Raw genomic sequence first — 12,522 nt, 5'->3', positions numbered from 1 at the left:
CCATCTCCTCTGTCTGCCATCTCCTCTGTCTGCCATCTCCTCTCTTCACCTGCCATCTCCTCTGTCTGCCTTTCTCTCTTAGCGTGGTGTATCAGGATGGTGGGTTTTATGGAGCTGCAGACTTATACGTAAGTAGATTCCCACTCCTCACACTCCCTCACGACTCTCTCTCCTTTCTCTCTAAATGCGTTTCTGCATGTGCATAATTAAATGCGCTGCACAGAGCTGCCCAAATGTGACTGAAAACAAACGACTGTTTCATGCACACAGCTCCTATGTTGAATTATGCTAAGGTGTACACTCTGTACTTTACCATTCCACCGCTGCCTGGGATCACACCTGTGGGTCTGAGTTTTCCCAGAAGACAGACTGTAACAGAGGGTGTTGTAGTCTGGTGTTGTAACACGGGGTTCCAACATGGGTAGCCGGGCCGCTCTGTGTGCGTTTGTGTCAGGGCGCGTGTCTGTCAGTGTGCGTGCGTGTGTCCAGGTTGACAATGGCTGTTTCTGTTCTCTCTATAGAATAGTGTTTCAGGACTCTGTCATTAGTAGCAGATTGCCTCAGGTAGGGTCATTACCAAACACAGTGTGTATTTTTATTATCCCTCTGGTGATTATGATCTTTTGATGTTGTTTTGTTTTGAAACGGTAACTTGCTTTTCATTTTCCTACTAACTCACTGACATCTGCACAGGTGGATTGTGGGGAAGGGGTTTGTTACTAAGCTACTAAACAGCGTGTGTTTTTTGCCCGTTTGTTCAAAGAGAACCTGGTCTCTGAAAGGTAGACTGCTGGCAGTGATAACATGAAAGGCGGCAGTTGTATTTGTCTTGAAGTCACTGGCAGAGAGCCTCTTATTTCATACAAACACCAATGTTCCCAGCACCATTTCTTATGATTGGAAGTTACCACATCCATTATGCTGAGTAACATCTATAGCTGGAACAGGTACAGAGATGAGCTGGAAGATACTCTATCTGTGTAGCAGCAGTGCCCTGTGGGGCTGAAATTAAAGACGAGGAGAACACGATTTCTTATTACTAAAGCCTGTCCCTAACCCCTTCCCGGTCTCGACTCTCTGGAGCTACAATTACTGAAGCATGCTGATCAACGTCTGCATGCACTACAGGCATAGGCCTACCTTTTCTCTCTCCCCTTTACCTTCTCTCACAGCCCCCCTCCCTCTGTCCTGTCACTAGTTGTACTGCAGGTTTCCAGGGGAACGCTCTGGGTTGTGTTCTGTATGATTGGGTCCAAATGCAGTGGTGTGTTCAAATAGACTTGCATTGAATTGGGGCATGCATGCTGTCTCAATGCCAGGAGGTGACACTGTGAGTGTGTTTGAGTGTGGCATCTCTATTTTCCCTCTCTTTGTCTTATATGCATATGAGAGAACACAACGATAATATGGATGGTTCGTGTAAATGTTACTTATCTACCTCTATAATTCTGAATCTTTGATATGCTGCATTATTGACGATTGTCAACAATCTCCACTGTAATTATTATAATTTTTTAACCATTTGTTAATACTTCAATCTTTAACCACAAATGTTCTAAACTTGGTTGTTGTAGTGTGTGATTCTTTAACTCACTCTGCACTTACACAACTCTGCCTCAGTAATGATCCTGTCTACCTCAGCTGTACCATGGTAATAACCTCCATTTGTCCCTCTGTCTCCCAGGGAGGCTATCCTGCCGCTGCCTATCGCTTTGCTCAGCCTACTGCTGTAACCGGGGCAACTGCTGCCGCCGCAGCTGCTGCTTACAGTGACAGGTAAGAATGAGGAGGACTCACATCAAGAAGCAGCAGCCTCGAAATGCAATAATGTGGCCAGACTTTTACACAATAACATGCTAGGCTATGACTCACAGTAGAAGTGATTTAGTTGTGTTTTGGTGGGTATTGATGATACACTTGATCTTACAAATCTTTTGTTGTGTGATTTGTAATATCTCAGCCTATTTATGAGTCAGTGCAAGGTGAGTGTTATATTCTCACTGTAACTATGTGCAGCTGAAATACATATGTGTTGGTATTCCTCTGGGACAGTTATGGGCGAGTGTACACTACAGATCCCTACCACGCTCTAGGTCCTGCTGCCGCTGCCTATGGAGTCGGTGCCATGGTAAGAGCCCCCCAGCCGCAACACTACAACAACAGGCTGGAAACTGAGTTATCTTCACTTTATGTAAATGTAGTTATTTACTTCTCGCACATCTTTTTCACTGCTGTTTGTTGTTTAAAAACAGCTACATCTTCCTTTCCTTATTTCTAATTTCTCTTTATCTCTCTCCCTTTCTCTCTCCTCCAGGCTAGTTTATATCGGGCTGGATACAGTAGGTTTGCTCCGTACTAAACAGCACTCGCACCATGGAATTCCACATTTCTGAACCTCTTCATTTGGGAAGAGCTCACCTCCATTTTCTACGGGTGGTAGTATTAACCCATGTGTTTTGGAAAAAGGTCATCCACTCAAGATAAACTCAACTGTAACTCGGCTTGCTTCAACTGTCACACTCAGTGACATAGTAATGGACGAATGAAAACTGCCTGTGAATTTCAAGACTGGCAACAATAATTGAAGACAACTGTGGGAAGAACAAGAATGGTTACATAAAAAAACACTATTGGACATGGATGGAGAAATTGCTGCCCACCAGTAACTTTTTACACTACATCACTACAAACCTTTGCTCCTAATAGTCTGTGGTAATAATTCTCAAATGTAAAATGCACACATATGTACACAGCTCAATGTGTTAGTACGACCTAAAAGTAGGCCATCACTAGCCTGAAATCTTAGGTCCTTTATATGAAACACTACATTGATAAAAACCTGCCCAGTGGAGGAATCCCAACAATGAACACATCCAAGTTGTTTTTTTAAAGAACCTGTTCAACAAAAAGGTGAATGGCACGAAGAAACGCAAAAGTAGCAAAAAGTCAATAATCTGAACTACAAAAGCTGAGCGACGACGCAGTTAAATCTAGGTAACAGCTGTTGCTCTGAAAATGATTAGAGAAATCCAAACAGTCTACCATTACACCACCAACCCAACTGTAAAAGACAAAAAAAGATAAACGGTGTGAAAATGACAAGGAAAAAGAAACAAAATGACTTGTTTTTGTTCTGCATTACCTCAGTTTTTCTTTTCTATAATTGTCTATGAAAAAGCGTTGCTTAAAATGATTATTGTTATATAATGTGGATGCAATGAAATTACATCCACTATCATCATCATCATCATTTTCACATTTTCCAGTTGATTAATACTGTTATTGCTGGTCTATAAGTATTATGATTATGATTCTTACTGTAGTTGAAACTATAATGACACAAGTCTTTTGATCTGTATCATGTATCCTTACTATTATATATCTACATTGTCTTCATTTATCCTTTTGAGAATATTGTACAACTCATGCCTGCTCAACACAACTCCTTATACATTTTCTCTTTACTAGACTATATGACATTCCAGGTGTAGCATCAAAATTGTGACTGAAAGGGGTAAAAACATTGAAAGTGTCTGGGCATAGCTAACATGCTGTAGAAACCAGTCATGCACGCTGGACCCAGCTATTTACAGATAAGAGTGGAATTCTTAGGGGTTTGAGGGAACAAACCAGATGGTAGGAAACATATGAGAGTTACAAACACTACAAGTTGATGTTACTTTTGGTTTCACCATTTTTAATATATATTTTTTGTCAAATTGACACATACAGACACTCGAGAAGTGGCCGTAATGTTCACCCAATGCAATCTTCCTCCCTCCTAAGTCTTTGGGAATGTTCTAGTCCATTATGTATTAAAGTCACTGCCTCGATGCTACTTTAAGGTACAGGAAGTGGCAAACAAAAATATATAAATAGACCTATGTATCTCCATATACTCTGAATATCTTATTGCTATTGTTTGTCTTTTGGTTCCAAAGATTCTCTAAAAGCACATTTGTTGGTCAAGTGTACACATTTATTATACTTTTTCTGATTGTTCTTGCTGTTATTTTAGCTCTTTTTCTATTTTATGGTGGGTTCAAAGTGCACCCTTTCAGTTTGCTGATGGTGGTGTTTTAAAAGCACCGTGTCCTAGAAAATGTCATCTGAGAAGTGGAGAGAGAAGATAGGGGCAAACATGAATTTATTTGCATAATTTTATAGCAACAGATTAATAAACTTAAAATCCCCAAAATACATTTGGGAACTGGCAAAGTTGGTCTTTTAAAATGGGGTTGCTGAATGTGCCGAGGGGTTTTGATGAAGTGGTCCCAGGCAGATGATAACCCAACATTTTACACTGCCTTAAATATAACATTTAGGAGTCCACAGTAGACTTGAGAGGGGAATTTGGCATTTTGATACAGAATAAATGCCAGGCTAGAGTGAGTGTGATGATGAAACAAAGCGTTCTATTCCACACCATTTTAAAGAGCCCCCACATGCCTCCTTTTCCCAGTTGGGAGTGAGTGTGTAGTTCAGGGACAGTTGTAGGGTGGAGGACCCAGGTAGAGAGCTGAGCCATAAACCACCTGTTGACATGATGATTACCATGTTACTAGCTGTTTTATCAGGCCCAGAGGGATGCATACAGCTGCATTAGTTATTCTGTTGAGTATTTATGCCATGATATCATGACAATAAGAATTTTGAACTTCTCTTTAAAAAGTATTAAAAGTATCAGTATGCATGTTTCTGTGAGAAGGACAGGGTCAAAAGTCATTTAATTTGTTGCATGAATCAAAACAATTTCTATGGAAAGGAGGTTATGTGAAATATGAAGGCAGAGGGGCTTCAACATAGTCCCCTTGAGTTTGTTTCTAGTTGGGGGGAATAATGATATGTAAAATACTGTTTGTTTTAAGTTTATGCCTGGGTTATCTATGTTCTTCTGTGGTCATGGTATCATTTGAATTACCAGTTATATCTCTTAGTTCAATTTTAATTTGGAATGTTGAACCCCTGCAGTTTTTCCTTTTGAAGTATATTAAGTAACCAATGATGTTGTCCCAGCATGCACACAGCAGTTCAGCACAGACTGAACTCATGTTGTTTCCAATGCCATCCCTCCATAAGTTGACACTTGTTACCCAGCAGTGGAGACTCCCATGTGCCCTCTCACGGCTGCTGAGATCACCTTAGACCCAGCTGTGTGTCTGACTTACCCCTGCACTGTGCTGAAGTCAACCTAGTGGGAGTTGTTGGACAGGGATTTCATATGAGTTGGAATTGCATGTGACTTTTTTGTTTTCACATGTGCATTGCTAAGCTCATTGATCCAAGTGATATTTTTTTTATTTTCTCCAAGTGACTTGTGTATTTCTTTTCATTTCAGCCATCTTCATGTTTGCCTTCTATTTCCTGTCATTGTTATTGAATGTACATAATAAACGGTTTGGTTTTTATACTCTTCTTTTCTCAACTCCTTATTTGGGTAAAATGCTTGGTAGATTTTGTTGCCATTGATTATTTTTATGTAATCATAGGGTATGGCATGGCCACACAGGCCATACCTATTGTTCACTAGTAGTTGTGCTGGTGGCAACTATGCCAACTTAAACTCTGAAGTAGCCAATTTTCTCTAACCAATCTCTCATTGCATCTAAAGTTAATGAATGTCAATGTCTGGGTTGAGTTTGGAGGAAATCTCATATCCCTGTTAATTGCTCTAATGCACAAGAGGCTAATTGCCAATTTGATGACATGCACTTCCAGATGATTGAAGTAGGACTAATTGAAAGGATTACATTGAGGGCTGTTTGATCAGTGAAACAATAAAGCACATGGATCCACTGAATTATGGAGGTATTGACCCGACTGACTCGCCCACTCTGAGATGACCCAGATGGCTATAGGCCGGCAGAGTAGAAAGTTATATTGCTCTCATGTCATTCCTAGAGCGCTACAGATCTATCATTCATATCAGTAAACTGCTATTTGCATGGGGAAATTACATGATGGAATGCATTTGTTTACATTTGGTGGCTCAATAATGGTATGAACATTGAGGTAAATTGTATCCCACCAACAATAATTCACATCTTGTACAGTGTCACCTAGTGGTTAAAACAGTACTACCACTCAGTCTAGCGTGTGCTTCTTTTTGTGAGAATGAATCAGCCCTCTGCTGTTAGATATGACTAACAAATGTACCTTTTAACATTCCATTTTAATAACACTTTTTCAAACTGCACAATATGCATAGCATAACATTGATTTAAACATGTATTCATAAAGTGGGATGTAAAAAAAATAAAAATGGCATGCACCTTTACGTAAGATGTTAAGACATGATGACAAGGGTCTATTTTAACGCTGCCAGGTCCTGTCTCCTTCACACATGCCTGGCGCTGCCCCTGCCCATCCCTGCAGTTTGGCACCCTGATACAGACAGATTCACGCCTCCTCCTGCCTGAGACTATTAGACACTGTCTCTGGTGTTTTCAAGCAGCCTGTTGCAAAAACACTTGTCACATTAGCTCAGATTCAGTAAGCTCATTCTATCTGGATCCTGAGTAAAGTAAAATGTAATTAATCAATTGAGCCTTAGTCACGTAATTATGGAAATCATGTTGCAATGCAGGTTCTATTCAAGAAATATACATTTGTAGCTGAACTTCCAAAATATTTTTGGGTCATGTGAGTGCATGTATAAATCAAATCAAATTGTATTAGTCACATACACCCGCAATAGCATCTTCATAATCTGTGTAATGTTTTTTTTTTGTCTTTGTGTGTGGGTGTTTATACATGAAAAGCAATGTGATCTTAATCAGACAGGATGTGTCCATAGTATACATCATAGGGCTCGCTGATGTTGGTGGTCTGAGGACGAGGGATGGAGTAATCTTTGCCAGGATCTATTTCCTGAAACACAAACATAGTGAATCATTAAAACATTAGTGCAGTAAATAATGGCAATTAGTTGTTCAACATTACATATACATTGCTTGTAATGGCAAGGGTCATATTCTTTTGTAAGATGTTATTTATCTTTTATGAACAATACAAAACATAAACATACAAATGACAACATCATACAAACATCAACTACATCACACCTGCCCAGACCCACTAGCACACACCCCCATCTCCATTAACTACATCACACCTGCCCAGACCCACTAGCACACACCCCCATCTCCATCAACTACATCACACCTGTCCAGACCCACTAGCACACACCCCCATCTCCATTAACTACATCACACCTGCCCAGACCCACTAGCACACACCCCCATCTCCATCAACTACATCACACCTGCCCAGACCCACTAGCACACACCCCCATCTCCATTAACTACATCACACCTGCCCAGACCCACTAGCACACACCCCCATCTCCATCAACTACATCACACCTGCCCAGACCCACTAGCACACACCCCCATCTCCATTAACTACATCACACCTGCCCAGACCCACTAGCACACACCCCCATCTCCATTAACTACATCACACCTGCCCAAACCCACTAGCACACCCCCCCCCCATCTCCATTAATTACGTCACACCTGCCCAGACCCACTAGCACACACCCCCATCTCCATTAACTACATCACACCTGCCCAGACCCACTAGCACACACCCCCATCTCCATCAACTACATCACACCTGCCCAGACCCACTAGCACACACCCCCATCTCCATTAACTACATCACACCTGCCCAGACCCACTAGCACACACCCCCATCTCCATTAACTACATCACACCTGCCCCGACCCACTAGCACACACCCCCATCTCCATCAACTACATCACACCTGCCCAGACCCACTAGCACACACCCCCATCTCCATTAACTACATCACACCTGCCCAGACCCACTAGCACACACCCCCATCTCCATCAACTACATCACACCTGCCCAGACCCACTAGCACACACCCCCATCTCCATTAACTACCTCACACCTGCCCAGACCCACTAGCACACACCCCCATCTCCATTAACTACATCACACCTGCCCAGACCCACTAGCACACACCCCCATCTCCATTAACTACATCACACCTGCCCAGACCCACTAGCACACACCCCCATCTCCATTAACTACATCACACCTGCCCAGACCCACTAGCACACACCCCCATCTCCAGCGCTGCATCACTTTCCTCCACATGGCCTGAAACTGCACCATTTTGTTTCTCTCCACACGTTTTCAATATTGAAATAATAAATAGATTTTTCCATTGTGTTAATGATGGTGAATTGATTGATTTCCACATTTTTAGTATACGTTTTTCAAGATGAGTAATGAGAAGAGAATTGTCCATGGAAAACAGAAAGGAAGACCCTGCACACTGCTGCTCATGCGCCCAGGTGATATTTATTTATAACAACGTTTCGACCCTTAAGTTTTCATCAGGCGTCCATGTAAAGTACCTGGATTTGTGTATGTTTTTCAGTTTTTGTAAGAATCATCCAAACCACCGGGTATCTCACTACACCCCCATGTGCCATGTCTTGAAATATGCAGACAGACGGATTAAAAGTACATTTACATTGTAATACTTCAGACAGCCAACTGTCTAGCTCTGCCCACAACTTCTGGACTTAATAGCATTCCCAGAAGGCATCGATTATTGAGTGTTAGTTTTACACTTAAGACATGACTCTACACTTGTGCTGTAGAATTTGTGAATTTTGTCTCTTGTATAATACAATTCTATACATTATCTTATACTGGATTAAGCATGTATTTTTGTTAGTTATTCTTTATTACAACATGCTGATTCTCATTCCTATTAATCACCCAGTAAGCCCAGAGCCATTTTGAGGCCTACTCACTGTCATTGAGAATCCTGACTCATATGGTGATTGGAAAACGGGGTCTTGTTTTCTGCCTGGGGAAGAGAACACGATACAATGACTCAATTATCTGCAGATTCCATACAGTGAGTCTTAAAGTGACAGATTGTGTAGTTAAACTCATATGTCATATTTTATCCATTGGAGCTAGTCCATAGCTTCCATGCTAATTTATGAGTACTGTACCACCAGTCAATTTTCTGTGTTTCTAATGTTATGTTGCTGATTAACTAAACGTAGACATGCAGTACAGTACATTTCCCTGCTTTACTCCTTTCCAGTGCTACTGTTTCTCACTTCTCCGTTCCTCACCGTCGTTCTCAAAGCTTCTGTTCTCCCTCCCTTCTTTCAGGCTCCCCAGACCTGGCAGGTTGGCGTTGGGACTGGTCCATCCGCCAAAGTCTAAGGGGCCCTCCTTTGAGCTGGCCTCCCACCTGCAGAGGAGAACCACTTGGGCTAGTCCGTGGCCCAGAAGCAGGACCCAGCCGTTGGCCACCAGGGCTATACTCAGCACCGGGTCATCCCACTGCGGCCGCCGGCCCATTTCCATGTTACCCCAGGTCAGCAGGGTGATCCACACCACCCAGATGGCAGCAGACAGCAGCAGGGTGAGGCAGAGCAGCGTGGCCTGGACCTGGCTCTGTCGGCGGCTGCCCCCGCTGTAGCTGTAGCTGTAGGTGAGACAGGAGCGGCAGAGGCAGCACAGGGAGAGGACCAGGCCGGCGGCCAGCAGAACCAGCACGTAGATGAGCAACATGACATACTCCCCCTGGAAGTACTGGCAGGGATGGCCGTCCCGCAGCAGCACGATGATCAGCCACTCTGTAGCGATGACCACCTGGAGGGTGAAGAGGGCCAGGGCCACCCCAGCCCCCCCCCAGCCCCGGGCCACAGAGAAGCCCAGCAGGGCCAGGCAGCGCGCCAGCAGGCAGGAGAAAGCCAGGGAGAACAGCACCCCGAACAGGAAGAGGCGCGTGGGGCATGTCTGGGTGGTGAGGCGGATGACGAAGGCAAAGGTCAGGGCGAAGATCCCCGCCGTGCTGAGCAGGAACAGAGCCATGGAGGCTACGCTCCCCCCGATGCCCCTGCGCTGGCGGGACGACACACACATCCACAGGGTCCAGAACAGCAGCCCCACCAGCAGCCCTGAACTGACCACAAAACCCAGTGAGGCCAGGCTCTCCACCACGATACCCCACGCCGCCTGACGGTCACACAGGTAGGAGTACACGGGGTCCAGATCCGCCCCACATCCCAGTATTGCATCCTGGGAAGTAGAGTTTGAGGAAGAGTTGCGCTGGAGGAAGGAAGTGGTGCCTTGGTTGATCGTGGATTTTACAGTGGGATTGTTAGTGGTGGTATCTGGGATAGCATTAGAGCTAGTGGCAGCACTGGGAGGGATGATTTGGTTGAGGGTGATGGCATTCAGTGTGGTCTGACATGTGCTGGGAAGTGGGACATTGAACAGTAGGATGAGAAAAAGAGATTTGTGTGTCTGGAATGGAAAGACCATCCTTTTGTTTTGTTTTGTCTGCATGTTATTGTGTCCTTCCTCTCTGGTTTTCTGTTTTGATGGTATACTCCCTGCTCAGCTGGGCCTTTGCTACCTGGAAAAAGTAGCATCCATGAGAGCATGTATTTTTGACTCTGAATATCTTTGTTTATAGAGCATAGCGGTATTTAGGACAATCAAATCAATTTAGGTGCTTTTGAATAAAGATCAGAGAGCGAGAGAGAGAGAGCAGCCAGAGGGAAGGGAACAGCCAGAGAGAGAGAGCAGCCAGAGGGAAGGGAGCAGCCAGAGGGAAGGGAGCAGCCAGAGAGAGAGAGCAGCCAGAGGGAAGGGAGCAGCCAGAGGGAAGGGAGCAGCCAGAGAGAGAGAGCAGCCAGAGGGAAGGGAGCAGCCAGAGAGAAGGGAGCAGCCAGAGGGAAGGGAGCAGCCAGAGGGAAGGGAGCAGCCAGAGGGAAGGGAGAGCAGCCAGAGAGAGAGAGAGCAGCCAGAGAGAGAGAGCAGCCAGAGAGAGAGAGAGCAGCCAGAGAGAGAGAGAGCAGCCAGAGGGAAGGGAGCAGCCAGAGGGAAAGGAGCAGCCAGAGGGAAGGGAGCAGCCAGAGGGAAGGGAGCAGCCAGACCACAGACATGCCAGGACAGGGAAATAACGTTGTGTACACGGTAAGAACAGAGGAATTAGGAGTGATTTCATTAGGAATTGGTTCTTGATACTCTACATCAGGGATGAACAACTTGGAGGGAGTCGGGGCCACAGAAAATCTAAACTCATCATGAGGGGCTGCAGTTGCTCGCGGGTCTGCATACCCACATTGTTTTACAGATAATTTCCTGCAATTCTACACATTTTGCCATAGGGTGGAGAGAAATGTTTTCAGTTTTTAATATTATATCTGTGTGACTAACATAATCATATCATAGTATTATACTGTATATTATACAGGACAGTTTAGATAGCTGACTGCAAAACTAACTTAGGGATCTAAAACATGTTAGCTGACATGAAATAATTGACTGACTATCAGTGCTTTATATGACAAGAGAATAACTGCTGATGCACAACCACATTTCCAAATTGCACCTTGTATATTCCACTATTTTAACTCGCAGCAGTAAGTTGAAACCCCAACTGATTTCGTAATAAATAAATACAAATTGGGACGTTGCCCATCCCTGCTCTACACAGAGGAGAAATGTAGACTACATTAACTCATAAAGCCGTGTGAAACCAGGAAAGAGGGCAATAGGGAGTGAGCGTGACAGCGAAATACAAATGCAAGGGGGGATTGTCACTTCCTCTAGTTCATAACAGAGCCCTTGTTTCAGTGTCAGAGATTCAAATATGACATTTAATATGCTTATCGCTGGGTAAATATGGCCCTGGCCCCTTTATTTAACCCTTAACGATAACCTGTTTTGCACAGAGGGCAGGAGATGAAACCTCTAAAAGTCACTAAAACATCTCTATCAAGTCTATCTTTGCCGATTATTTCAGGAACATGTTTATGTGGCTGGTAATTTGTTATATAACACAAACAAATATTTAATGAAACAATTGTTTTGAATGTTTTTCAATTGATTGGGTCGTTGAATTGGTTGACAGTAACAACAGTCTAAACAATAAAGATTAATTGTCATCCAACAACAGGAGACATGAAGGCATCGCTGCTTCAACTGCTTACTTTGAATCTTGTGAACACATTTTTACTTTAAAACAACAAACTCTTCCTGTGGCAAAACAGGTGGCAAAAAAATGGTAGGATATACCTCCATTCAAGCTACAACTTTCGAACTAACAAAGACGAGTAACATTGATTGATTTACCCTTTATCTGGAGGCTGCAGTGCATCCACCTCTGTGGTTGGTGGTTATTTCTCTCCTACTTGTAGTTCCACTTGAGATTTGCCATAAACTCTCAGCTGATGCATCAGTAGACAGTCATCTATGTATGAACGTGCCTCCTAACTCAAGGATGTTCCCATATATTTTACAGGCAGTGCAAGAGGGAGGGAGGGAGGGAAAGCAGGAAGAGAGGAATGAGAGAGGGAGGAAATTATTTTGGAAATGAAAGATGATGATTTTTTTTCACCTCACCCACATTTACATCTAGTGATGAAGCGATAGGAGAGAAGTTTGGACTGACCCACCCTTGACTTCCCCTTCTCTCACTCTCTTTTTCTTAGTCTGTCTCACAAAACAG

At 43.7% G+C, this 12,522-nt stretch overlaps 2 protein-coding genes across 8 annotated transcripts in view; one reads left to right on the top strand and one right to left on the bottom strand.

Moving 5' to 3' along the window:
- Positions 1-5,408, top strand: part of LOC139576726 (RNA binding protein fox-1 homolog 2-like) — a 40,077-nt gene extending 34,669 nt beyond the window's left edge. For 3 of the 7 annotated variants that reach the window (XM_071403157.1, XM_071403149.1, XM_071403165.1), the window contains exons 10-13: positions 83-128; positions 1,685-1,776; positions 2,053-2,128; positions 2,315-5,408. In XM_071403157.1, the coding sequence (XP_071259258.1) occupies positions 83-128; positions 1,685-1,776; positions 2,053-2,128; positions 2,315-2,359 (259 nt within the window). In that variant the 3' untranslated portion in view covers positions 2,360-5,408. Of the gene's footprint in view, positions 1-82; positions 129-521; positions 565-1,684; positions 1,777-2,052; positions 2,192-2,314 lie in introns of all 7 variants that reach the window. The other 4 variants (XM_071403121.1, XM_071403111.1, XM_071403140.1 and 1 more) reach the window with 2 other exon arrangements.
- Positions 5,409-6,153: 745 nt separating this feature from the next.
- LOC139576751 (G-protein coupled receptor family C group 5 member D-like) lies at positions 6,154-12,354 on the bottom strand. The gene is made up of 4 exons (XM_071403179.1): positions 12,147-12,354; positions 9,128-10,422; positions 8,795-8,850; positions 6,154-6,870 (listed from the first exon to the last, which is right to left on the bottom strand). The coding sequence occupies exons 2-4, from the start codon at positions 10,350-10,352 to the stop codon at positions 6,772-6,774; spliced, it is 1,380 nt and encodes a 459-aa protein (XP_071259280.1). The 5' UTR covers positions 10,353-10,422; positions 12,147-12,354; the 3' UTR covers positions 6,154-6,771.
- Between the last annotated feature and the right edge of the window lie 168 nt (positions 12,355-12,522).

Source organism: Salvelinus alpinus, chromosome 1 (assembly GCF_045679555.1).
Source record: "Salvelinus alpinus chromosome 1, SLU_Salpinus.1, whole genome shotgun sequence".
Taxonomy (NCBI): Eukaryota; Metazoa; Chordata; class Actinopteri; order Salmoniformes; family Salmonidae; genus Salvelinus; species Salvelinus alpinus.
The sequence above is the reverse complement of the archived record's forward strand: the minus strand, read 5'-3'. Positions and strand labels throughout refer to the sequence as shown.